The 27042-nt window shown below is 39.6% G+C and overlaps 1 protein-coding gene across 2 annotated transcripts in view; it reads right to left on the bottom strand.

Annotated features, from left to right (window-relative positions):
- Nucleotides 1-27042, bottom strand: part of OPCML (opioid binding protein/cell adhesion molecule like) — a 497258-nt gene that overhangs the window by 91906 nt on the left and 378310 nt on the right. For both annotated transcript variants that reach the window (XM_004438487.3, XM_087433941.1), the window contains exon 3: nucleotides 10002-10127. In XM_004438487.3, the coding sequence (XP_004438544.1) occupies nucleotides 10002-10127 (126 nt within the window). The remainder of the gene's footprint in view (nucleotides 1-10001; nucleotides 10128-27042) is intronic.

Consider the following 27042-nt stretch of genomic DNA (forward strand, 5'->3'; position numbering starts at 1 on the left):
GAACCCAGGAAATTATCACCTATTTCTTAGTGAGGACTTTCCTCCAGGTAGGAGGAGAGAGGGACACTACCAAGGCATTACGAACACATACTTTCTAGTGTTCCAGGGTTAGGTTCCCTCACTTTGGAGCCAGGGTCAGGGCTATCAGCTACATCGGAGACACAATGATGCTGGCTGCCTGCATGTCTGCCAGGACGGCTCACTCTGCCCTCCCCCTGCTCACACAAAAGAACTTCAGCCTCCCGTGGAAGAGATTCTCAGGAATTTATGACTCAATCAACTCACCCAAAAGGAGCATAAATGGGATTAGTTTTAATATTGTTAAGTTGCAAAAATACAGGCATATGTGCATGCCAAAGCGAAAATGTACAAAAGCAAAGGGGGAAACATATGGGTACCCATATGGTGAAAAGCGTATTGCTAGACCTTCATACACTTCTCATTTACAACAAGAACCCAAAGTTAGTGAACATAAATTTGCTTTGCAAAAATGTGAGAGGAACAGCTTGTTTGCCCATAACTGTTCCACTGAGCAAGATATGTATAACCTTGATTTCTCATCTCAGACACCTCTTTCTCACACTCTGGGGATTAATTAGACTCTAAACACGACTTCAGATTAGAAACAAGGATCCTGGCTGCTTTGGAGAGAGACAAAGAAGTAGTAGCATGACTAGATGATGCAGTACGTCAACTAATAGGCAACTCCTATTAGTGGCTGGAATTTGTACCTGGGATCCTGGGATGGCTTAAAACAGAAATGAGTTTGGTAGGTCTCAGCGGGTTTATTTTAACTGAAGCAGATAAACAACAGGGACCTACAGCAGACAATGGCATGAATGTGGTTTTCACTTGGAGGTTGTGCTTGTCGTAGAACAATACTGAATGGCAGCTGGAACATGCTTAGACATAGGAAGGTAAGTGTGAAGTTAGAGAGGGAAATGTAAGAGCCTGGGTGATGCTCAAAGCTAGTGAGCACCCTTGGGTGCCCCAGATAACAAGCAGAGTTTGATAAAATATATCATTTTATATTGTACCTGTGCCAGCCTCATGCCATGGGGACCATCTTTGTACAGTATAAAGAGCGCTAGACTTGAAACACAGAAAGTAGGTTCCTTTCATAGATCCACCACTTTAGTTAGCTGTGAGTCACTCGCCATTACTTGCCAGTTTCCTTACCTGTGAAAATAGGCAGAACATTCCTTTTCTGACCCATTTTAGAGAGTTGCTGTAAATTCACTTGAAATAATGCATGTGAAAATGTTTTATAAACAATAAATTCCTATATAAGCATGTTAGTGGAAATTACAGGTTCATTTTACTTATCACTCCTGTTGTTTTAACTTTTTATTTAGAAATAATTAATGATTCATAAGAAGCTGCAAAAATAGTAGAGAGAGATCCCATGTATTCATCACCAGCTCTCCCAGTGGTGGCATCTTGTATAACTAAAGAACATTATCAAAACCAGCTTATTGACATAGGCACAATGCAATTAACTACACCATGGAGCTTACTTAGGTTTCACCAGTTTTTGCATGTATTTTTTTTATACCTTTGCATATAATTCTGTGACATTTCATTATTCAAATAGATTCATATAACTACCAAAACAATCAAGATATAGAACTGTCCCATCACTGCAAAGCAACTCCCTCACGCTGCTGCTCTTTCTCCCCTGCCTCAATCTCGGGCAACTGTGGATTTGTTATGTATCTTTTAATTTTGCCATTTTGAGAATGTTATAAAAGTGGAATCATACAGTATGCAACCTTTTGAGACTGACTCTTTTCCTTTGGTACAATGCCCTAATGTCCATCAAAGTTTTTGAGTGTACTTTAAGTTCATTCCTTTTTACTGCTAAATAGCACTTCATGTTGTGGCTGTGCCATAGTTTGTTTAGCCATTCACCCATTGAAAGACATTTAGGTTATTTCTAAGTTTAGCTATTACAAATAAAACTGTTACTTCATTCCAAATTTTTAGGTGGACTAGAGAGATGCTGAATCACTAATGAATGACCCAAGATTGTCAAGGAATAAGAGACAAAGATAGAGGTAGGACTAGGCATAATAAAGGCATAATAATAAATATTAGCACTTTTCTCTCAGGGCTGCTGGGGCATTAAATGAGTTAAAACAGGTAAAGTGTAAAACAGGGCTTGACACACAATGAGCACTCATCATAATACTATCATAACCATTTTCCAAGTTAATTGTAAGCTACAAAGATTCTGAGAGGGAATTTAAATAAAAACGTGGCACAACAGCAATTTAGAAAGAACTGTTGGTCACCTTATATGTGTCCAGCACAATTACATGCCCTCCGTTCATTTTCTCTTTTGAGCCTTAAAATAATTTGATGTTATTGGCGTGAATAGTCCCATTTTGCAGTCTAAGAGAGTGAGGATGAGAGAGATGAAGTGATTTTTCTAAAGTCACTCAGATTGTTAACGGCTCAGACCAGATTTCAATCTTAGGTCTATAAGATTCTGAAGTCCATGTTCTGTCTATGAGCTAATACTACCAGCCAAAGGGAATTGACATCTACACGTAAGTGCAGGTCAGTGCTTCTTTTATTTGGAATTTCCTTTAAGACTTTCTTCTCAAACATTTCTAGCATGAAAAATAAGGGCAGTAGTGAAAACAGTCTTGGATCAGTACACTTGGTGACCTCAACATCCAGCAGAGTGAATAGAAGATGGAAAGAACTGCTCAACCAGGTCAGAACCATGGGTAATGACTTTGCCAGTATTAGCACTCTTAGCTCACATGGAATTCACTCATCTGAGCAAACTCATACATCTAGAGCAAAGCCAAACATTCTCTTCCCCAAAACACCTACCATCAGTGTCATTTATCACATTCATGAAGGCTCATGCCCTATCCTCAGAGAAGGTTCTCTCCCACCAGTAGGTTCTTATTCAGTTCTAATCAGCTTGGCTACATGAATTCTAGCTCACTACAAATTAGAAGCAAATAATCAGAAGAAACGTGGCTGCTGAAAAGGCAGGTACACTGACTTTAGGAAGAATTGACAATTAGTAGTCTAATTGGAGAGAAGGAAGGAAAAATAGAGAACCTATAAAAAACAAACATAAAAATTTAAACAGTATTTTAGAGCCATATTGCTAGTTATCCCAGTCCCCAAATGATGAGATACAGGCAATTAATATGTATGATGTTGATGTTACATTATAAAGATGAGGCTAAATGGCATTCACTGTACTCAAGGAAACAGAGGAGAACATAATACATTTTTAAAAGCTTCCATTAAAAATGACTCAAGTCAGTGCATAAAGGAGTCAGCTTCGGTTACCTGGAAAATTCACTTCTGTGAAATAACTCATTCACTTGCTCCCTGAGGTATTACTGTGTATGAGTAGATAGTAGGAGTGACTCACTCACAGGTGAATAGCTGTCATCTTAAAATCTCCATGGAAAGGAAACAAAAAAGAAGACTTTATTACTTTCCCCAAACATCTGGCCTTTACAAATATGTCACTAGAAATGGGGCCAGGTGTGTAAGCATTATGGTAGATTACTACGGCATCATCAGAGGGAAAGACAACCCTCCTTAGAACACAATAGCCTATACTGTCTCCTCTGCCATGCCCATCTTTGCAACTTTTGTTTCTACATTGTTCACGTTTTTACATTCATGAGCCTCCTAATCAATGCTGGTCCAGCCTCCCTCCTCCTGTCCTTTAGGAAGGGAAAAGAAAATCATTCCTGGAAGCCCCCTTTTTCACAATGTATTCCAAACACATTGGCCACTTGCAAATTCACTTTGCCTGCCTGTTTTGGGACCTGCCCACTCTTATCAGTGGAAAATTCTTTGAGGCAGTGGCTTGTGATTCCATCACTATCCTACTTCCCAAACTGTATGTTACTCAGTACAAATTTCTATATGTGTGAAGGCTGTTAAAAAAGTGCTATATTCTCTAGCAAATCCATATGAATACATGTTTTTTAAAAAACCCATTACCTGCTACTGAAAATAAATTAAATATAACTTTTTATATCTAAAACTAAAGAAAAAATACACGGTCAAATGCTCAGTGGTTTGCATGTCAATCGCAAAGCTCTCGAATGTATGTTTCCATAGGACTTTTCTTTGAGATGTTCACAATACTTAATAATCATGATCCTGTAAAAATCTCCACCGTTCCTCAGAAGTGAGGCAGATGTCCTCTGGGAATGCCTAGTTGCTGAGAATCCTGGCACATTTGTCAACATTGCAAAGGAAATTGAAAGTCAAGAGGTCTCCAACTGCACATCTATTCTGGAGATCAGAAATGCTGGGGAGTCTTTAGATCCACATCTGAAATCTTGATGATTTTTTCAAAACTTTCACCCTACTCTCATACAAAAGGCTTGTTTTTGGTTTGTTTGTTTTTAAGAGAAAATGAGCCAAAAAAAACAAAGTGACTTCAAAGGGGCTCCTAGGAAAGTGGCAATGATGGGAATATTTGTGCCACGGAAATTGGCAAATGCTACCAGGACTCCCCTCTCTCCCCTCCCCTCAGCCCCAATCAGTTTTAAACATTTACCAGTGGACCGTGATGTAAAACCCTTCTCTTTTCAACTAGCTATCATTTCAAGTCTATCATATTCTTGCATTTTGAGCTGTAGTTGAAACTGGCAAACAGTTAGCCATTGATGATTAAGCAGCTAGTAACTATGGGGGATCGGAATTGGTCACCTCAAAATATTTCTCTGCCAGAAAGACATGGCCCCCACCCCCACTAACTAACCAAAGAAGTTAGGGATGCGAGCCCTGCCCTTAGAACAGGCTATTACCATAGACATCTCCGTGTCTGGGTGGGTCCATGCTAAGCCCATTCTTAGTTCTGCTTACCCTTTATAAGAGACATTTACATTTGTAAAGAAAATCTCCATTTGTAAAGGTATCTTCTTCCCTGTACCAGGAAGAAGGGCTGATGGCCTTACCTACAAACTTATCAGAACAGAAGGTGAGGTCCTAAATCTGGATGATAAACTCACCCATTGTTAACTGCACTCTTCAGGCAATAGGCTGTCTGACTCCCACTAGGTTCCTATAGGTAACATCCCCCTGGAGCCGGGGTCACCATGGTGATGGGTGTTTGAGCTATTTTTTTCAGGAACTGAACCCCTTGTCCACTTCAGGCCAGATTGAGACCACCAACCCATCAACTGGGCCCACACAGACATGAATCCAATAAGTGACCTTTTGACAGCAAGAGGTTGAAACTCCACCCTCAGGGCATGCTAATGCTACCATTCTGTGAACATGTGTCCTAGAAGAGGCATGAAGCCTGACTGTGCTTGGGCAGATCATCAATCACCCCATCTTTCCTCACCTCCAATAGTTTCAGACCACCTTGGTCAGACCTACCCCATAAATATCCCTGAGTCCCTGTTTTCAGGGTAGCAGATTTGAGATTCAGTCTCCCTTTTCCACACTTGGCTGCCTAGTGATTAATAAAAGCTCTCTCTCTCTGCAATCTCCTCATCTCCGATGATTGCTTTCTGGGTGGTGGGCAAAAACTGACCTGTGAGGTAACATAGTTTTTTCCCATCATTACGTCTATTTACTTTCTTATATTTCAGAGATTCCTCGTAGTTTCTGATCCACAAAAGCTTACCATTATTATTCTCTATTGTGATAATCAATTTATTGAATCGTGAGTCTTTACCTCTTTTCTATAATTTCTAGAGATTGGTGGCATGTTCTTGGGCAGTCATTTTAAACCACAAGCATTACCACTATTCTTGATCTTTAATAACCTGCTCATTAAAACATTATTTTTTTTCTAAATGAAAGTTTGTTTATTTCTGTTGTATGGATCTCCAAATTTAAAGAATGGATTTCAAATATTGTTTTATCATTTTTGGAACATAGCTGTCCAGTGAGCTAAGTTCTCCAATGTAATCTTATTGGAATTTCAGAGGAATTGTCATTGCAATTTTTTTTCCTCATTCTTGTATGCTGAACTAACAAATAAACTGTTCTAAAAATGCTATTTTGATGTTCAAGTTTTATTGGCTGCTCTTTTAAACCTTCAAAACAACTTCCCAAAGCCTCCTCAACTCCAAGCAAGAAGGAAGAGCCTTCTAAAAATAAATACTGGTAGTCACCCTGCAGATGCAAATTTCAAACTTGCGAACTCTCTAGGTTCCAATGTTTTTCAAACTTGGGAAACAATGCTTTGAGTTTAAATGTTTAAATGTCATTGAGAGAGGGGAAAAAGACAATAGGGGAAATGAAAGACAGCAGAGTGAAGGCCAGCGCTGTGAAAAAACAAAAGCCAACTTGAAAGTAGAGCACAGCCTGGGAGATTTATGGAGAAGGGATAATTTAAATTTAGGATTGTCTGGGCTTTTTTGAGGCGAAATTGCCAACTATCATGTTATATAAAAGATTGGGAATATGGATGAATCTCCCTTATTTTAAGAGGGAAATGTTACCAAGGTACCATTATAAAGAATTGCTTCAACACTCTTTCACGACGTCAAAATGCCTTTCAAAAGATTTCTAGGCTTAGAGAACTATGATTTTAGGATCAAATAAAAGCATTCTGGGATTTCAAGCATTTATAAAGCCATCTAACTTTACCAAATACATAGAAATTGTCTGATTGTTAGACTTTTTTTGTATATAATATAAATCCAAAATTCCCTCTGACTTGAAGCAAAAATTCCCATGGGGCTTCTGTCTTTGGGAACACAAGCTATTGCTGTGTTTATATTAAAGTTGAGCGTTGTGATATCCCTTACGTGTATTTTAATATTCTTGTTAGTATTACATTATAATATTGACATTTGGAGTTTCAATATCTGAGGTCTTTATACAACGAACGTTCAGGAGATTAGCATTTCCTTTCCCTATTACAAGGCAGGGGCTGAACTAAGTACTCTCAATTTACACGGAGGAAATGAGAGAGCGAAAGCTTACATGATGCTCCTAGTAACAAATCCAGTCTCTCCTTCAGTAAGTGCTACTCACATAATTTCAAATTAGGGGGAAATTTTCAGATCATTATTTCCTACATCTCTACATGTATATTTTTCAAATTTTATTGATATTTAATTTACACACAGCAAATGCACCTATTTTTAGTGCACAGTTTGATAATTTTGACTAACTTAAACAGCAACATAACCACCACCCCACTCAAGACATAATACATCCTCATCACCCCCCTAAAATTCCCTTGTGCCCCTTTGTAGTCAAGTCTCCAAAAATCCGTACCCTGGGTAACCATTGACTTGATTTCAGTCACTATAGATTAGTTTTGCCTGTTCTAGAATTTCACATAAATGAAATTGTGGGGGATCCGAATTTGTCATCCCAAAATATGTCTCTGCTTGATTATTTTTAAGAACAAAAGACTCAGAAAGAAAGTTTGACCTTTCCCCTAACTGCCAAAAAATTTTAAAATAGAAGGCCTATCCCAGGAAGGAGCTATCACTGTAGATAACTCTAGATGTGATAGACTGGGAGGAACCTTGCTAGGCCCATTTTTATCAAAGTTCTCTCTAGGGTCACATTGTCTGTCTATAGATGGCCCAGCAAACATTTGTTTACCAAACAATTACTTTTCATTTCCATGTGAATTGCCTTCCTCCCCTCTGAAGTCTCAAACCACTACCCCAACATCCTCCTTTGTCTTTACCTGGAGATAGTATTTAAGGTGGTGGCTTCAAGCATTTTGGAGACTTACTCAGAGTATACATGCTAGACTCAGAGTCAACCATTTTGGAGAGTTTCTCGCGGGGATACATGTTAATAACCTTTGTTTGATTTTCTCTTGTTCTGTCTCATGTCAGTTTAACTCTTAGACCAGCCAGAAGAACCTAGAGGGGAGAGGAATATTCTTCCTCTTCTACAAAATCATACAGAGTGTATTTTTTTGTGTCTTGTTTCTTTTACTCAGCATAATGTTTTTGAGACACATCTATTTTGTTACATGTATCAATGGTTTATTCCTTTTAATTGCTGAGAACTTGTCCGTTTCAATACATCACAATTTATCTATTTACATTTTGATGGTTATTTGGGTTGTTTCTAGTTTGAGGCTATCATAAATGAAGCCTCTAGGAACACTTGTGTACTACGTATATTTGTGAACATATATTTTCATTTATCTTTGGTAAATATCTAGGAGTGGAATTGCTGGGGCATATGCTAAGTGTACGTCTAACTTTCAGTGCCAAGCTTTTCTGCGTAGTGCTTATACCATTTCAGAGTGCTGAAGCTAACGTATAAGAGTTTCAGTTGCTTCGCATCCTCACCAACACTTGATATTGTCAGTCTTTTCAATTTTTGTCATTCTAGTAGTTGTTTAGTAGTATCTCATTACAGTTTATTTTCATTTCTGTGATAAGGATGTTGAGCATATTTTCATGAGCTCATCTTCTATTCATGTATCTTCTTTTGTGAATTGTCTGTTCAAATTTTTTGTTCATTTCAAGGTGGGTTGTTAGAATTATGTTGTAAGAATTCCCCATATAGCCCAGAGGTAAATTCTTTATCAGATATAATTATGGCAAATATTTTCTTCCACTCTGTGGCTTTTTAAAAATTTATTCTTAATGGTGCTTTTAATTTTGATTAAATTAAGAAGCCTCTTATGGGTTGAATTATATCCCCTCCAAAAAAGATACCTTGAAGTCGTAACTCCCAGTGTTTCAGAATGTGATTTATTTGGAAACAGGGTCTTTAGTGAGGTAATCAAGTCAGATGAGGTCATTAGTGTGGGCCCTAATCCAATGAGTTTGGTATCCTTATAAAAATGGAAAATCTGACACAGAAAGATGCACACAGGAAGAAACCCATGTGAAGATGAGGCAGAGATCAGGGTGATGCATCAACAAGCCAAGAAACACTAAGGATGGCCAGCAAACACCCAGAGCTAGGGGAGATGCCTGGAACAGACTCTCCCTCACAGTCTCAGACGGAACCTACCCTGCCTATACCTTTGTTGTGAACATCTAGCCTCCAGAACTGTGAGAAAATACACTTCTGTTGTTTAAGCCATGCGGTTTGTGGTACTTTGTTTCAGCAGCCATAGAAAAATAATAAAAGCCAAATTTACCAATTATTTTTCTGGTATGGTTAGAGCTTTTTGTGTCCTAGCAAATCTTTGTCTATCTCAAGGTTACTGAGATTTATTTCTATGTTTTCCTCTAGATCTATACTCTTTTTACATCACACATAGGCATATTCCACACATTTTCCTGTCCACTAAGTTTCATGTTTGCATGTTCTAATGCCTGAGGGAGTACTTGTTTCTTGTGTAATTTCTAGAATTAATCATAGTTTCTAGTAACAGTGTAAATATATCAAGTGGCTCTGCCCATCTCTTCAAGTTTAACTTGGAGTAAGTTTTAGTTCCAAGGGGATAAGGCAATTGTCCTTTTGGTTCCCTTCTTTTTAAGTTGGAGATGATCATAACTAACGTTTTAATACCAATAATTTAGTGCCCAGCCCAGACATGCCCAGGTACACTTAACCATCTCTATCATTCTTCTACTCAAGAAGGACTCTTGATGTACTGGTCAAACTGATGTGGTTCTGGGTAAACGCCCTGAAGGCACTAAGCAAGGAGATGCTTTTTCTCCTGGATGCACAATAACACCCAAGTTTTCAAAGGACATTCTCATGTTCTAGCACTCTACTTCGAGAAAGGACAAACCACTAATGACCCATGCATCACCACCTTGAGAATTTAGTATCTTTATCGGAAGTTATTCTTATGGCACATCTGTTCTTCATAGTTGGAAAAACAAAGGTCTTCTAAGGTCATAAAAAGGACTGAGAACATACTTCAGTAAATTTTCTCTACCAATTGTTCTTTTGGAATGGAACACTCAGTGACTGATACATGTGGCCTTTGCTTTTACATCACTGTGTTACAATACAGCATTGTTTTCTGATTCCTGAAGTTCTGTTGTGAGTTAGAACCAAGTCTTCAATGTACTGATTCTGAAAACTTCCTACAGGTAATGCCTTACCCTTGACAGACAGGTGTCTCCATGTCACAGTTGGCTCTGGTCTGCCAATAGCAAGACACAGCAGTGTCACGCTGCTTCCCTCATTCACAGTGATATCTGAGGAGATGTTCATGATCTGGGGAGGAACTGTAAAAAAACATAAGAGATAAGAAATATATGAGAATGATTCTTTGCTCTCAAAATGAAGTGTTGGCCTATAAATATTCATATAGCATGTTTTTATGATGAATACTATTCTCAATGATAATTTTCAGATTGCTTGATTTGGTAAGGATGTGGCCAGTAACACAACATTTACAGTGCACACCTGATAGAAGCAGCTCTGTAGTATGTCTTGTAGCAGGAGGCAGATGTGTGTGTGGGGTGGGAAGAAAGCAGAGGAACTGAAGAGACAGGTAATAGTGCTTGTTGATTGAAAGGCAAAACCAAAGGGAAAATCCTTAATGTAGTATTCAAGAGTTCCTCTCTGTCCACACGCACATTCCTTTTAGTGGAATTGCTGGCTTATGCAGATAACCATGAGTGGCCCCATTAAGCCCTTTTTTGCAATAACTCACTCACAAAGCCAACCACACTCAGTTAGTTATCATTTCCTGAGCATTCCAGACCCTTTCAAATTCTTTGACTGTGCATAGTTGTTCCATCCTGGAATTCTTTTCTTTCACATTTCTTTATCTGAAAATTCCTGCTCATTCCTTAAAACATATCCTTTACAACTCAGTGAAATTTCCTTTGACTCACCGAATCAGTTAGTTGCTTTCTCCCCTGGACCCCACCAACAATATATTGTCCCTGCTGCTATTATTACTATAAGATTATAACACATATTTTTAATGACATAGTATCCTAGTGGCTAGGAGCAGGGTTCTGGAGCTCATCTCCTCACCTGCTGAAAGATCTGCTGAAAGGTAAATTGCGTTCACCTCTTCAAGCTTTGGTTTCCTCACCTATGAAGCACAGATGAGAGTAGCGGCTAAACTCCTTGTGTTGTGAGGTTTAAATAAAACAATGGCTTAGCAGAGTGCCTGACATACAGGAAGCCTCAATAAATGTTAGCTACTAAGTGACAACAACGATAAGGATGACAACAGCAACAATAACATCTTTCACAATAAACTGTGTCCTCTCGTGGGCTGGGTCCGTGTCCATTTACCTTTAGCATTGCAAAAGCTGACATGACCCCTGGTCTTGCTGTCTACCTTGCCCCTTTTACAGGCCTGAATCTTAATTCAATTCCAAGCTCGACATTGGAAAATTCCTAGATTCCTTCTCAACTCTCACTTCTCATCACCATTGTCCTGGTTGAGCTTCTCAGAAATTTTCACATGGATAGCTGCAAGAGCCTCCCACCGGGAGCCCCCCACCTGGTTTCTTTCCAATTCTGGATCTCTCCAACCTATCCCCTCCATGTGGCCAGAAAAGACTAATCTTTTCAGGCAATAATGTAATCAAACTATTCCCCTACCTACTCCTTTAACTCACCATGGCCCACCAGGCTTAACACAGATCCTCTTTTGCCTGACCTAAGCCTTCCGCAGTCTAACCCCCAACCCACTGACATCCTCATCTCCGGGGAGAGTCTTCACTAACACAGCACGTTGCAGACAATGGATCCTGGCTCTCCCTGAAACAAGCAGAAGCATAAGCACTTGCATGGCTTTGCTTTTCCTCGTCTTCTCTTCATTTCCTACCTGAAAAGACACAACTCATCTTTCAAGGGACTTCAAAGGTCACCTATCCTCTTGTAGTTATTCCTCACCACTCTCCAAATCCCAAAAAGAGAGTCACCCATCTCTCCTGCTGCATTTTGTCTAAACCTCCCTTGGGGATGGGACTGAGCAGGTTGTATTACAGCTGACTGTTTTATGCCTGTCTTTTCCCTAGAGAGTGAGGTGCTTGGGCACAAGGATGGAATGGCACACATCTCTATTTCCTCAGTGTCTGCACAAGGCTGAAAAGGAAACCTGCTTAATTTGTCTTTGAAAGAAAGATTCAAAGAACAGATTGAACAAATCCAAAGATTAAGGAGAAGCAAAACTTTAAGAGAGGATTTCAGATACCTTTCTTCCTAATTTTCTCTCAGATTCTCAAAATAAAAGGAAGAACAGAGAGAGGAGGCTTCAAGCCTACAGTTATGCTGATTTATTCAAACTGCCAGTTAATTACGAATTATTGATTACTGAACAGGTAGAGTACTAGTAGATTCCAAACCACCCTGAGTCAGGGGCAAAGGAGAATTATGGCTGATGCTTGATTCAGACCTCTATGCAGCCTGGAGTTTTATGCTGCTGAGAAGTTAGAGGTAAGTCTTTTCAAGGAGAAGCCATAAGTAACACGTAGAACATTTGAGTTCTTAAGGGAATGCACATTAGCAAATAAATAAAAATTACCTATCTTATAAATCTGCCATATTTTGGGTTATTTCTGCATTAGGATTTGGCCTGAAATTTCATTGCACATATTTTACCCAAAGACACACTGGGAAAAAATAGTGTACATTCAAACTACACTGTATTCTCTTGAGAAAACTGTACTACCTATTTTTTAGTATTTTCTACCTTGTTAAAAATAGTTCTGGGCTTAGAAATGTCAGTACTTTTCTCACTTTTATAAAGCAACAACTTCAGTGCACATTCCAAAATATTCTCAGAATAATGTCTGCTTTAGCTGGATACGTTAGGCCATCTGAAGTTCTCTTGCTGTAAACCCAAGAGTCTCCCTGGTGTAAGGTAGACACAACGGGGTTGGGATGGGGGTGGGGGCATGTGGGTTAGTGGACATGATTTAGTCCATTGCAGTTATGATGCCCAGAGACAGATCTCTCAACATGGCCCCAATCAGAGCCAGCAGTTCCACACATCTTATGTTTCATTGGATAATTTAAGGAGTCCTGGATTAAGAGATATTTGTGAAATACCATGGATGTTTAGCACAACCTCCTCTTTTCCCAGGCGCTCAGTCAGTGTCACCCATTTGGAGGGGGCTTCTTGGAGGAGAATTGGGAAGGTTAATGCAGACATTCCCACCAAGCCCCAGGCAGAACTGTCTGTCACCCTCTGCAAGTCTGTAGTGTTCTCTGTCATTTTCTCAAAGGAGGAAAGGTAAGTACACTTTCAAGGGTGTGGGTCGCCAGTAAGAAAGGAAGCACGGAGAATGAATTGGGAGAAAGGAAAGTTCTTTCTGTTCTCAATTATGATATCTTTATTATTAATAGGTAATATGTAATAATATGTAAATTGTTTTAAAATTGCTTGTACATGCATCATTTCATGATTTCCTCACAAATTATGAGATAAATAGAACAAATATTCTCACTATTAAAAATGAAGAAACTGAGGCATGGGGAGTGTTAAGTAAATTGGCCAAAATTACATGATTAGTAAATGATAGAATTCTTTCCATTACATTATGCTGTCTCTTTGTTTAACCTCTTATCAACGCTTCAAACACAATATTTATATTTGCATATTCTGTTTCCTCTGCCTTGAATGTCCACCCAGTGCGTCACCCCTCACAGTGCTTACCGCAATGCACAAAACCATCTCATTCCAGTCAGCTTCCCAGATACTGTATGTCACCGGCCCAGGCGTCCACCTTAGTCATCCTCATTTCTCCAGGGCCATGTGCTTGGCAAGGGAGGTACTCAGTACTTTTAATTTAATTTTAAGTCTGAACTGAACTTGGCAATAGAAGCATGACTGTCCCCTTGTCTCCATGATAACCTTTTAAAGAAAGGAGTACTTGGAAACGACTTTAAATGCTTTCACATATTTTGACAGGAGAACTTTGTTCAGTTTGCAGACACTTATCTATGGCAAATGAATCTATATATCCATATCGATATATAGGTAGATAGATATAGATATATATTGCTAGTGTTTATGAGTATACAAACACAAAAAACATATAATAATCTTACCTGAAATGCCAAAATTACTCAAAGAAAATGATAAGACCCACAAGAGTCTAACTAAAGGATTACAGACAGCACAGTATGTTTTAGTCACGTCTGCAGACACCAGGATCCCCCACTGGTAGTGCATTTATCTGGTGTCATTGATGGTGGTGGGTCACAGCAGGGCCTGCACATGACTGTGCAGACTGTCAGTGTACAACTACAAGGACTTCAAACTGTAGTCATTTCAGATAGACTGATAGATAGACAGACAGACAGATAGATAGGTAGATAGATAGATAGATGATAGAAACATAGATATAGGCCTAGATAGAATATTGTGTCTGTCTCTCTGGTATACATACATACATATATACACAGAGAGACAGACAAACAACATTTTATCAGATTGCAATCAAGTATCTTGAGAAAGAGGTAGTTTCCAAAGGTATCTGGGCTACCATAAGGTATTTACACATTCTCTCTTTACCCTCAGCATGGCCAGCTGCTCTTAAACATTCCAGCACATCTTAAACCTGGCCCTTGTTCTCCAATCTCACTGCCATTGGTTTAGTTAAGAAGCTCATCGTCTCTTGCTTGGACATTACAAAAATCTCTTCATTTCTCTACCTGCCACCACTTTATAATTCAAACCCCAGACACCTACCACAGTCACCTCTTAAATACCTTGCTTCTGCCTAACACCCCCAACACTTACCCCTTGCTAAGACTGTAAAGTCCAAACTTCTTAACAGTATTTACAAAACCATTCACAGTCTGGCCATAGCCTAACTCTCAGCCCCTTCTCTGACAAGTAGCCCCACTATCTGGGGCTACATCATTCTCTTATCTCTGTGCCTTTACACACACTATTTCTTCTGCTTGGGAAACACTTTCCCACTTCTGTGCCATATGATCCACTCATCCTTCAACACTCAATTCGGATATGAGCTCCTTTATGTTGCCTTAGTTGCCCTCTCTTCTGTTCCCAAGGCATTCTTGTTTATGTCTTTATCATACCATTTGTCTTTCAACTGAGCTATTCGGTGGAAGGGATCTGCTCTATTCATCCTTGTGTTCCTGTTATATAACAGAAACCTGCCATGTGGTGACATCCTTTCCCACAAAGGTAATATACGAATACATTGGTTTTGAAGTGGGTGTCATAACCTGTTGAGTGTTTTCTTTCCTAGAGATTTGACATTTGCCCTTTCCTCTCCCTGAAATACTCTCCACCTTATTCTCACATATGTTTCCCCCTCTGGGCTTGGTTTTAATGTTACTTCCTCAGAGAAGGCTTTGCTAATGACCTCAGTCCCCGCCACCCCATCTAATTCAGGTTTTCTTGTTACAGGCTCTCTTCAACCTTTAAATTTTTCTCAATGATTCTTATATAATTTTGTGCTTTTACATTCACTTGATGACTATTTGTTTAAAGTCCCTCTGGCCCTAAACTATAGGCTTTAGAAACCACTACGCTCCCAGTCTGTTGAACTATGCTTGGTTTTGAACATAATAGTTGATTAATAAAATTTTGTTGTCTGAATAAATGCCTACTATCCACACTGTGTTACATATTTATTGTGCATTTGTGAGAGAGCAAACCTGAGTTAGAAAAGGCTTTTCTAAAGGTGAAACATTTCTTTGTGAAAAGGTAATTGGGGATTGAAATGTGTGATTCTGGACATATCAGCGCCACTCTACAAAAAGTTGATATGGTATGGTTGAAACAGCATGTGAGAAGGCCATGTACCATAGTGCAGGTTCTGGAGTCCAGTAGACCTGTGTAACATTGGACAATTTTGGCTTAACCCTTGTGAGCCCCTGGTTCTTCATCTGTAAAATGAAGACGACAAAATTGATCTCTCTAGGTAGTTGTCAGAATTAAGTGGAAATGTATATATTACACTAGTACAATGCCCAGAAATAAGTAAGCACTAAATAAATGTTAGTTGTTATTATTCATTTTTATATATTCATTTTTGAAATTATTCATACTATTTAGAAACAATAAATGGCTTAATTTGTGCCTAATTTCTCATTTTCTAAATCTCAGTTCCTTCAACTTTGAAGCAAAGTTTGTGCTTCAAAGGGCACTATTGAGAAAGTGCAAAAGAAAACCCACAGAATGGGAGAAAATTTTAACAAATAATATACCTAGGATACTAAGGGACTAGTATCCAAACTATATAAAAATACATATAACTTAACAATAAAATACAAATAACCTAATGAAAAATCTACAAGGGATTTGAATAGACATTTCTCCAAAGAAGATACACAACTGGCCAGTATGCACGTGAAAAGAGGTTTAGCATCACTATTCATTAGGAAAATGCAAATCAAAACCACAATGAGGCCCCACTTCCCATCCATTAGGATGCCTACAATCAAGAAGACAGGTAGATGGGGCCGGCCCGGTGGTGCAAGCAGTTAAGTGCTCGCGCTCCGCTGCAGCTTCCTGAGGTTTGCCGGTTCGGATCCCGGGTGCGCACCGATGCACTGCTTGGCAAGACATGCTGTGGCGGCGTCCCATATAAAGTGGAGGAAGATGCGCACGGATGTTAGCCCAGGGGCCAGTCTTCCTCAGCAAAAAAAAGAGGAAGATTGGCAGATGTTAGGAAGATTGGCAGATGTTAGCACAAGGATGATCTTCCTCACTCACACACACACACACACAAATGACAGGTAGCAAGAGTTGGTGAGGACATGGAGAGATTAGAGGCCTCATACCTTGCTGGGGGAATGTAAAATGGTGCAGCTGCCTTAGAAGACAGTTTGGCAGTTCCTCAAAAGGTTAAAGACAGAGTTACCATAAGACTCAGCAATTCAACTCCTAGGTATATATCCAAGAAGAATAAAAACTTATACACTAATATTAATAACAGCTTTATTCACAAGAGACAAAAAGTGGCAACAACCCAAATGCCCATCAACAGCTGAATGGATAAACAAGAGGCAGTCTATAATGGAATCTTATTCATCTACAAAAAGGAATGGAGTACAGATGTATGTTCTAATATGGATGAACCTTGAAAACATTATGTTAAGTGGAAGAATCCAGATACAAAAGGCCACATATTGTATGATTTCCATTTACATGAAATGTCCAGAATAGGCAAAGCCATAAAGACAGAAAGTACATCAGTTGCCAAGGGCTGGGGAGAGGGGCAAATAGGGAGTGATTGTTCATTGATGTAGGGTTTTTTTGGGGGTGATGAGATGTTCTAGAGTTGGATAGTAGTGATTGTTGTACAACCTTGTGCATATACTAAAAGCCACTGAATAGTACGCTCTAAATGGATGAATTTTATGGTAAATGAATTATATGCCCATAAAGACGTTACTAAAAAAATCACGGCCTGTCAGCTCTTGAGAGGTAGAACTTGAAGTTCTTGCACTATGAGGAGAGAAGGCAACCCTCTACATGTGGCTTCTCAGAAAATACCGTTTTCATTTATTGGTCATTGATTGCATAATGCTGAACTTTCACCTGCTTGACTCTCCTTCTCTCATTACTTGCCCACTGTTTCCCCTTCCCTTCTCAAGACAACTCTTGCTGCCCTACCCACGTCAGCCTGTTTGACAGTGCTCTACACGCCCCACGCTCACTCATAATTCCACATTTTTACATATGCTATACCCTCCGCCCATGTGCCTTCTCCACTCATCTGCTGGTTCAAGTCCTACTCATACTTGAAAACTGATATTGAGATATACTACCCTCCCATCAGCTCTCCCCCTCTAGAGATGACTATAAGTCTGTTCTCCATGGCTACCAGTGCATAATGATGTAATATATTCATTCTAAGACATTTATTAAGTGCCTGCTATGTCCTAGGATTACCGTGAGGTAAAAGAGTAGACAGGCAAGGTCCCTGTCTCATGTAAATTATGGAGCTTAGTGTCTAGAGGAGAACACTGACCCCGATAAATAATCACAGGAATCATTGTGTGATTACCACTGTGGGTGTGCTATGAAGTAGTGCAAGGCACCACGATCGCCCGTAATAGGATGTGTCCTGGTTAGTGAGTTTGTGTGAGGGGTTTGTTCCTGGCAGAGGGATCAGCATATGCAAAGGCTCTTAGAGATAGGGATCAGGGTGAGCTTGGGTGACTGTGGCTGAAGTGAAAAGAGTAAAATCCTGCAATTGGAGGGTGGACAGGCAGAAGCCAGAACCTGCAGACTATTGGAGGAAATGCTAAGGATTTGGTCTTTTTTTCATAAGAGAAATCGGGGAGGGCATTAAAGATGATGACGATGATGATGATGAGTGTTGGCAGGACAGATTTACATTGCAAATAGGTTACTGCTGTCTGCAGTGTGGAGAATAGACTGGAGTGGAGCAAAACTGGGCATGGGGGGACTGGCTAGGAGGTTGTCCAGCAGTGAAGTGGTGGCAGCTTCCACAAGTGTGGTAGCAGGAGAGATGGGCAGAGAGAGAGAGATGTGAGAGACATTTAGGAAGTAAAACAAACAAAGCTTGAGGATCGACATGATATGGATTAAGTGTCAAAGTACTTCTCATATTGTTCTATTGTTTTCTGTGTCTCTCACCCACTAGGCTGGGGCTGGGAGGTTCTTGTCTTTGTAATCAAGGACTACTCTCTATTCATCTCAGCATCCCTAGGGCTTCTCAATGCCTGGTATCTAGCAGGTGCTCAATCAGTGTGTGAATTTAACTGAATTTAACTGTCAGTGCAAAGAGATTTTCCACAAAATACGTCTGAGAATCCAGTGGGGGCACCCTGAGAGTTGGGACTAGGCCTATTTGCATAAGGTCACATTCTAATGGTTAGGAGGCTGAGCGACATCCATGTTATTCAGTTTTATAGACTCTGAGTGTGAACTTGGACTCCCTACACATCCTGGAGTGATATGGTTTTATATTAAGCTGTATAAGATTAGACCTGCTGTACTCTGATTGATTCTTTCTTCTTGGTTCTATTTTGATGAGAGGAAGTGTTGGGAACGAGAACAAATGATTATGAATTACGGATACACGAATACATGCCAGGGATTGGGTGACATCACAAACAACTCAAGCTTTACTGAGGCTGTTTATAATGGTTGTCTTCACAGAAACTATTTATAGACTTAGACACACATTTCCTATTTTTAATTTGCACAATTCAAACAACTGACAATGATCAGAGAAATTACGTGCAGTCAGAGTCTCTCTCATCTCATTCTGCTCTTTCCAGGGCATGGAGATGCCCTCCCTCCAGGAGGTTCCTTTTGTTCCTTCCTCTCTTGACTTGCTGCCTCCCCCTGAGAGTTCTTCTCACCACACACCCTTAGAATCACAGGGTTTAATTTACATCACACAATTTCCAAGTTAGAAAAGACCTTACGGGTCACCCAGCTCTGCCTCCTCATTTTCGGTTGAGAAAACAGTTCGGTTCTAGTCCCAATTCTGTCAGGTGTTTGTTGTGTGGTGGTAGACAAGTCCTAGAACCTATGTTAACCCAAGCCTCTCCCTCACACCAGGGTCCTATGGTATTTCAGGCACTAGTTTCAGACCTTTCCCCTTCCCTACCCTCCCTCTTTAACCGTGTTGTAGCTGGCTTTGTCTTTTGTTAACGCCATCTGGGCTCCCCTTTGTTCAGTATGACCTTAAACAAGTGACTAACTGCCTCTAACCTCCATTTCCCAAACTGCAAGGCAGGGTAGTGATCGTAGGTAACTCACAGGGGCCTTGTGAGGAATAAAAGTAAATGAATATAAAAGGGTTTTATCATAGTACCTGGCACATGGTAAATGTCAATAGCTCTTTAATTCTACTTCTAGAATTATTATTTTTTTTTTTGCCAGGAACTCTCATTTTTAAGAACTTTGTTAAGTGTCAGGAGTTACCATACAAGGAATTTGCCACACATCATTTATTTCATCCTTCTGAAAACCCTAGGAGGCAGGTTTACTATTTTACTTTTAAGGATGAGGAAATACAGGTAGAAAGAAGTTAGATAAGTTACCTATTGTCACACAGCCAGAAAGAGAAGTGAGATCTGTACACAGTTCTTACTGACTAGGGAACCCAAGTTCTCAGCCACTGCAAAGCCGCAACATGATACAACCCCAGTCAGCCTGGCGCCAAAAGCCCTGTCTCTGCACCCTAGCTCACTGGCCTTTTAATTGGGACACAGTGTGGTATGTAACCGGGAATGCTTGTAGGGTTTGGAGCACAAGTGGCCCTCACTTTGATTATCTGAAAGAGCAGATAATACTAACAACACCTGCCTCACTGTGTAGGTGGTAAAACCAAATGAGATGTCACAGGTAATGTTCCAGCATCTTCTTAATCACCAGCCTCTTCTTATTTTCTGCCTCAAATTATTGGACCTCTCATTTTATTCTCCTGCGACACAGAATATCACGCAAGGAGTAAGTCTGTAAGGGGTGATCCTGACAGTGTTTACCAGGCCCTGCTCTCCAGTCTCTCCCAAGAGTAGCTGATGCCTCCAGTCTTCAGCCTCTGTCCTGCCATATTTACGCCATCCCTGGCTGGGCAGTTGGGAGTAGGATGCCCCGGCTGAGAATTAAGCTTGATGTATCGCAGGATTTCATGACCTCCACCTCCAGCGCTGCATCAATTCCTGGCCTTCCTGATTTTTCTTCACTGCCCAACAGCCTGTCAACAGGCGCTCCCGACATTACCTTTGTGTGTCCATCTCGTCTCCCTATCCCAAACGTTAAATGTCTTATTTTGAAAGGGGGGGTATGGGGAAATGGCTTCTTCCCTGACCCTTCTTCAAAGTTTGTCCTGTAACCCTGCCTAATACCCAGTCTCTGCCCAGGTCTGGAACACCCCTTTGGAAGGCCACATCAGCAGAGGGCTGGTTCACCCAACCTCTCTTAGCCTGCCTGACTTGCTCCATATGACAGCCTGGCACCTGGCGACCTGGGAGCATTGACTGGCTCCTGCCCTGCTCTGCACCATCCACACCCCACCCCAGGGCTTTCTGATGACAAGGGTTGGCTTCATGTCCCTGCTGTGCTCTGCTAACCTGAATAGCAACCTTGGAGCCTGGGTGGTATCTCAACTGAGCTGGCCGTCCCTTTGGACATGGCCTCACCCTCAGACAATCCATCAGGAATTAGTCTTGGCATTCTCCCCAATAATCTCTCTGCCTGCCCACTGAACATCCCCTCTTCTCTTCCCTTTTCTTCCCTTCCCTTGCTTTCTCTCTTTTCTCTTCTCTCCTCTCCTCTCCCCTCCTCTCCTCTCCTCTCCTATTTTCTCTTCTCCTCTTCTCTTCTCTTCTCTTCTCTCCTGTTCTCTTCTCAACCTGCTCTGTGCTGCCAAGAGGAGGTGGTTGCACCTCACCCCTGCATTCAAGATGTAGTCATTGTGTGCCCAGGCCTGAGATAGAACTGAAGAAGGAAATCCTCTGGGATCAGACACAGAAATTCTTCATCGTGAGAGGAAGGTGGGACTTGGAAAACCTTGAAGAAATGAGTACTGGTCCACGATCTTGTCCGTAGCTGAATGTTGCCGTGGGAAGGAAGAGGGTAGGACCCGTAGCCCAAGTCTCACTCTTCCCTTCAATAATTGCATGAAAATGGCAATTCCCTTATTCTCCGTGACCCACCATTTCAGTATTTTGTGACATGGAGATGACAAAACTTTCCAGAAAGGTTCTAGTTATGAATAAATGAGATCATAAAAATAAGTATACATTAAAAACGATGGATTGACATATACCTAAAATTCAGTATTCTCACTAAAGAAAATAAATCTACAATCTGGGTTCTCAGCGATTCCACTGGTTCTAAACTCAATGAGTTTTGATTCTGTTGTTTGTAGAACAGAGATTGGCTGTAGCAGTCACAGTAATGTGATCCATATCACATAGAAGCTACAACATGGAAGCTTTACATAGGCAAGCTTAACCTTATATATCCTCCTTTTTTATTCACTGCTATGCTAGATCCACAAAAGACAAGATCTCTAATGGGAAAGAACATGCTTAGATGTCTAAGTGTGAGGACGTCAGCCATTAGGCCTCAATATAATTCTTTTTTTTTTTTATTGCAGTAACATTGGTTTATAACATTGTATAAATTTCAGGTGTACATCATTGTACTTCTACTTCTGCACAGATTACATCACGTTCACCACCCAAATACTAATTACAATGCATCACCACACACATGTGCCTAATCACCCCTTTCGCCCTCCTCCCTCCCAGCGTCCCCTCTGGTAACCACCAATCCAATCTCTGTCTCTATGTGTTTGTTTGTTGTTGTTTTTATCTTCTACTTATGAGTGAGATCATACAGCATTTGACCTCCTCCCTCTGACTTATTTCGCTTAGCATAATACCTTCAATGTCCATCCATGTTGTCACAAATGGCTGGATTTCATCGTTTCTTATGGCTGAGTAGTATTCCATTGTGTATATACACCATATCTTCTTTATCCATTGGTCCCTTGATGGGCACTTAGGTTGCTTCCAAGTCTTGGCTATTGTGAATAATGCTGTGATGAACACAGGGGTGCATGTATCTTTACGCATTGGTGTTTTCATGTTCTTTCAATAAATACCCAGCAGTGGAATAGCTGGATCGTATGGTAGTTCTATCCTTGATTTTTTGAGGAATCTCCATACTGTTTTCCATAGTGGCTGCACCAGTTTTCACTCCCACCAGCAGTGTATGAGAGTTCCCTTCTCTCCACATCCTCTACAACACTTGTTGTTTCCTGTCCTGTTAATTATAGCCATTCCAACCTGTGTGAGGTGATATTTCATTGTAGTTTTGATTTGCATTTCCCTGATAGTTAATGACGTTGAACATCTTTTCATGTGCCTGTTGGCCATCTGTCTGTCTTCTTTTGAGAAATGTCTGTTCAGACCTTTTGCTCATTTTTTAATTGGGTTGTTAGCTTTTTGGTTGTTGAGATGTATGAGTTATTTATATATTCTGGAGATTAACCCCTTATCAGATATGGTTTGCAAATATCTTCTCCCAGTTGTTAGCTTGTCTGTTTGTTTTTTGATGGTTTCTTTTGCTGTGCAGAAGCTTTTTAGTTTGATGTAGTCCCATTTGTTTATTTTTTCTATTGTTTCTCTTGCCCTGTCAGACACGGTGCTTGAAAATATGTTGCTAAGACCGATGTCGAAGAATGTACTGACTATGTTTTCTTCTAGAAATTTCACGGTTTCAGGTCTTGCATTCAAGTTTTTAATCCATTTTGAGTTAATTTTTGTGTATGGTGTAAGACAACGGTCTACTTTCATTTTCTTGCATGTGGCTATCCAGTTTTCCCAACATCATTTGTTGAAGAGACTTTCCTTTCTCCATTGTAGGTTCTTGGCTCCCTTGTCGAAAATTAGCTGTCCATAGATGTGTGGGTTTATTTCTGGGTTCTCGATTCTGTTCCATTGATCTGTGTGTCTGTTCTTGTGCCAGTACTGTGCTGTTTTGGTTACTATAGCTTTGTTAGTATATATATATTTTTAAGATTTTATTTATTTATTTATTTACTTTTCCCCCAAAGCCCCAGTAGATAGTTGTATGTCATAGCTGCACATCCTTCTAGTTGCTGTATGTGGGACACCACCTCAGCATGGCCAGAGAAGCGGTGCATCGGTGCACGCCCGGAATCCAACCCCGGGCCACCAGCAGCGGAGCGCGCGCACTTAACTGCTAAGCCATGGGACCGGCCCTTTGTTAGTATATTTTAAAATCAGGTAGTGTGATACCTCCAGCTTTGTTCTTTTTTCTCAGGATTCCTTTGGCTATTCATGGTCTTTCATTGTTCCATATAAATTTTAGGACTCTGTTCTATTTCTGTGGAAAATGTTGTTGGAACTTTGATAGGGATTGCATTGAATCTATAGATTGCTTTAGGAAGCATGGACATCTTAACTATGTTAATTCTTCCAGTCCAAGAGCACAGAATATCTTTCCATTTCTTTGTGTCTTTTTCAACTTCTTTCAGCAATGCTTTATAGTTTTCAGATCTTCACCTCTTTGGTCAAGTTGATTCCTAGACATTTTATTCTTTTTGTTGAAATTGTAAATGGGATTGTATTCTTAATTTCTCTTTCTGCTACTTCATTGTTAGTGTATAAAAACGCAACTGACTTTTGTATTTTGAGTTTGTAGCCCGCAACTTTACTGTATTCATTTATTACTTCTAAAAGTTTTTTTGTGGATTCTTTAGGGTTTTCTACATATAAAATCATGTCCTCTGCAAATAGTGACAGTTTCACTTCTTCCTTTCCAATTTGGATCCCTTTTGTTTCTTTTTCTTACCTGATTACTCTGGCTAGGACTTCCAATACTATGTTAAATAGGAGTGGTGAGAGTGGGCATCCTTATCTGGATCCTGTTCTTAGAGAGATATCTTTCAGTTTTTCACCATTGAGGATGATATTAGCTGTGGTTTGTCACATATTGCCTTTATTATGTTGAGGTACTTTCCTTTTATACTCCTTTTATTCAGAGCTTTTATCATAAATGGATGTTGTATCTTGTCAAATGCTTTCTCTGCATGTATTGAGATGAGCATGTGATTTTTATTCTTCATTTTATTAATGTGGTGTATCACGTTGATTGACTTGCAGATATTCAACCATCCCTGCATCCCTGGAATAAATCCCACCTGGTCATGGTGTATAATCTCTTTAGTATATTGTGGTATGCGATTTGCTAGTGTTTTTTTGAGGATTTTTGCATCGATGTTCATCAGTGATATTGGCCTGTAATTTTCTTTTTTTTGTGTTGTCCTTGTCTGGTTTCGGTATCGGGGTAATGTTGGCTTCGTAGAATGAGTTAGGGAGTTTCCTTTCCTCTTCAATTTTTTGGAAGAGTTTGAAAAGGACAGATACTAAGTCTTTTTTGAGTGTTTGGTAGAATTCACCAGGGAAGCCGTCTGGTCCTGGACTTTTATTTTTGGGGAGGTTTTTGATTACTGTTTCAATCTCCTTACTGGTGATTGGTCTATTCGTATTCTCTATTTCTTCTTGATTCAGGTTTGGAAGCTTGTATGATTCCAAGAATTTATCCATTTCTTCCAGATTATCCAATTTGTTGGCATATAGCTTTTCATAGTATTCTCTTATAATCTTTTGTATTTCTGAGGTGTCCATTGTAATTTCTCCTCTTTCATTTCTGATTTTACTTATTTGTGCCTTCTGTCTTTTTTTCTTGGTGAGTCTAGCTACAGGTTTGTCATTTTGTTTATCTTTTCAAAGAACCAGCTCTTGGTATTATTAATTGTTTTCTATTGTTTTCTTAGTCTCTATTTCATTTATTTCTGCTCTGATTTTTATTATTTCCCTTCTTCTACTGATTTTGGGCTTTGTTCTTCTTTTACCACTTCCTTTAAGTGCACTATTAGATTGTTTATTTGATATTTTTCTTGTTTATTGAGTTAGGCCTGCATTGCTATAAATTTCCCTCTTAGAACCACTTTTGCTGTATACCATATATTCTGGCTTGTCGTATTTTCATTTTCATTTGTCTCCAGGTATTTTTTGATTTCTCCTTTGATTTCTTCATTGACCCAATCGTTGTTCAGTAGCATTTTGTTTAATCTCCACATATCTGTGGCTTTTCTGACTTTCTTCCTGTAGTTGATTTCTAGTTTCATAATGTTGTGGTCAGAAAAGATGCTTGGTATTATTTCAATCTTCTTAAATTTATGGAGACTTGTTTGGTCAGAAAAGCTTGGCATTATTTCAGTCTTCTTAAGTTTATGGAGACTTGTTTTGTGGCCTAACACATGATCAGTCCTGGAGAATGTTCCATATGCATTTGAAAAGAATGTGTATTCTTTGGTTTTTGGATGGACTGTTCTGTATATATCTACTAGGTCCATCTGTTCTAGTGTGTCATTTAAGGCCAATGCTTCCTTATTGATCTTCTGTTTGGATGATCTATCCATTGGTAAAAGTGGAGTGTTAACTTGTGTTACTGTCTATTTCTCCTTTTATGTCTGTTAATAAGTGTTTTATATATTTAGGTGCTTTCCTACATTGGGTGCATAGATATTTATGAGCGTTATATCCTCTTGTTGGATTGTTTCCTTGATCATTTTGTAGTGCCTTTCTTTGTCTCTTGTTACAATTTTTGTTTTCAGGTCTATTTTGTCTGATATGAGTATTGCTACCCCAGCTTTCTTCTTATTGCCATTTGTATGGAGTATCTTTTTCCATCCTTTCACTTTCAGTTTGTAAGTGTCTTTAGGTTTGAAGTGTGTCTCTTGTATTCAGCATATATGTGGGTCTTGTTTTTTTATCCAATCAGCCACCCTATGCCTTTTAATTTGGGCATTTAGTTCACTGACGTTTAAAGTAGCTATTGATAATTATGTACTTAGTTTGGGTTCCTTTCTCTTGTTTTTTTGTGTATTTATTATAGGTTGCTGGTTTGTGATTACCATGAGGGTCATATACGGTAACCTATGTATATAGCAATCGATATTAAGTTGATAGTCTCTTTAGTTTGACCTCTATCTGAAAGCTCTACTCTTTAACTCCTTTTCCTCCCACATTTTATGTTTTTGATATACCTAACCTCTTTTTTGTGTGTTTGTATCCATTACCTCTTATCATGGAAATAGATAATTTTTCCTATTTGTGGTCTTCTCTTTCCCCCTTAAAAAAGTCCCTTTAGCATTTCTTATAGAACTGATTTCTTGATGATAAACTCCTTTAATTTTTGCTTGTCTGGGAAACCTTTTATCTCTCCTTCCATTTTGAATGATAACCTTGCTGGATAGAATATTCTTGGCTGTAGGTTTTTTCCTTTTAGCACTTTAAATATATCATGCCTCTCTCTTCTAACCTGTAAGGTTTCTGCTGAGAAGTCAGCTGATAGCCTTATGGGGTTTCCTTTGTATGTAACTTGTTGTCTTTCTCTTGCAGCTTTTAGGATTCTCTCTTTATCTTTAATTCTGGAATTTTAATTATGACGTGTCTTGGTGTGGGCCTCTTTGGGTTTATATTATTTGGTGCTCTCTGTGCTTCCTGCACCCAGATGTCTATTTCCTTACTTAGGATAGGGAATTTTTCAGCTATTATTTCATCAAATAGATTCTCTGCCCCTTTGTCTTGCTCTTCTCCTTCTAGGACACCTATAACATGGATGCTAGTGTTCTTGATGTTGTCCAAGAGGTCCCTTAGACTATCCTC

Source organism: Ceratotherium simum, chromosome 7 (genome assembly GCF_057802395.1).
Source record: "Ceratotherium simum simum isolate JZ-2026a chromosome 7, ASM5780239v1, whole genome shotgun sequence".
Classification (NCBI taxonomy): domain Eukaryota; kingdom Metazoa; phylum Chordata; class Mammalia; order Perissodactyla; family Rhinocerotidae; genus Ceratotherium; species Ceratotherium simum.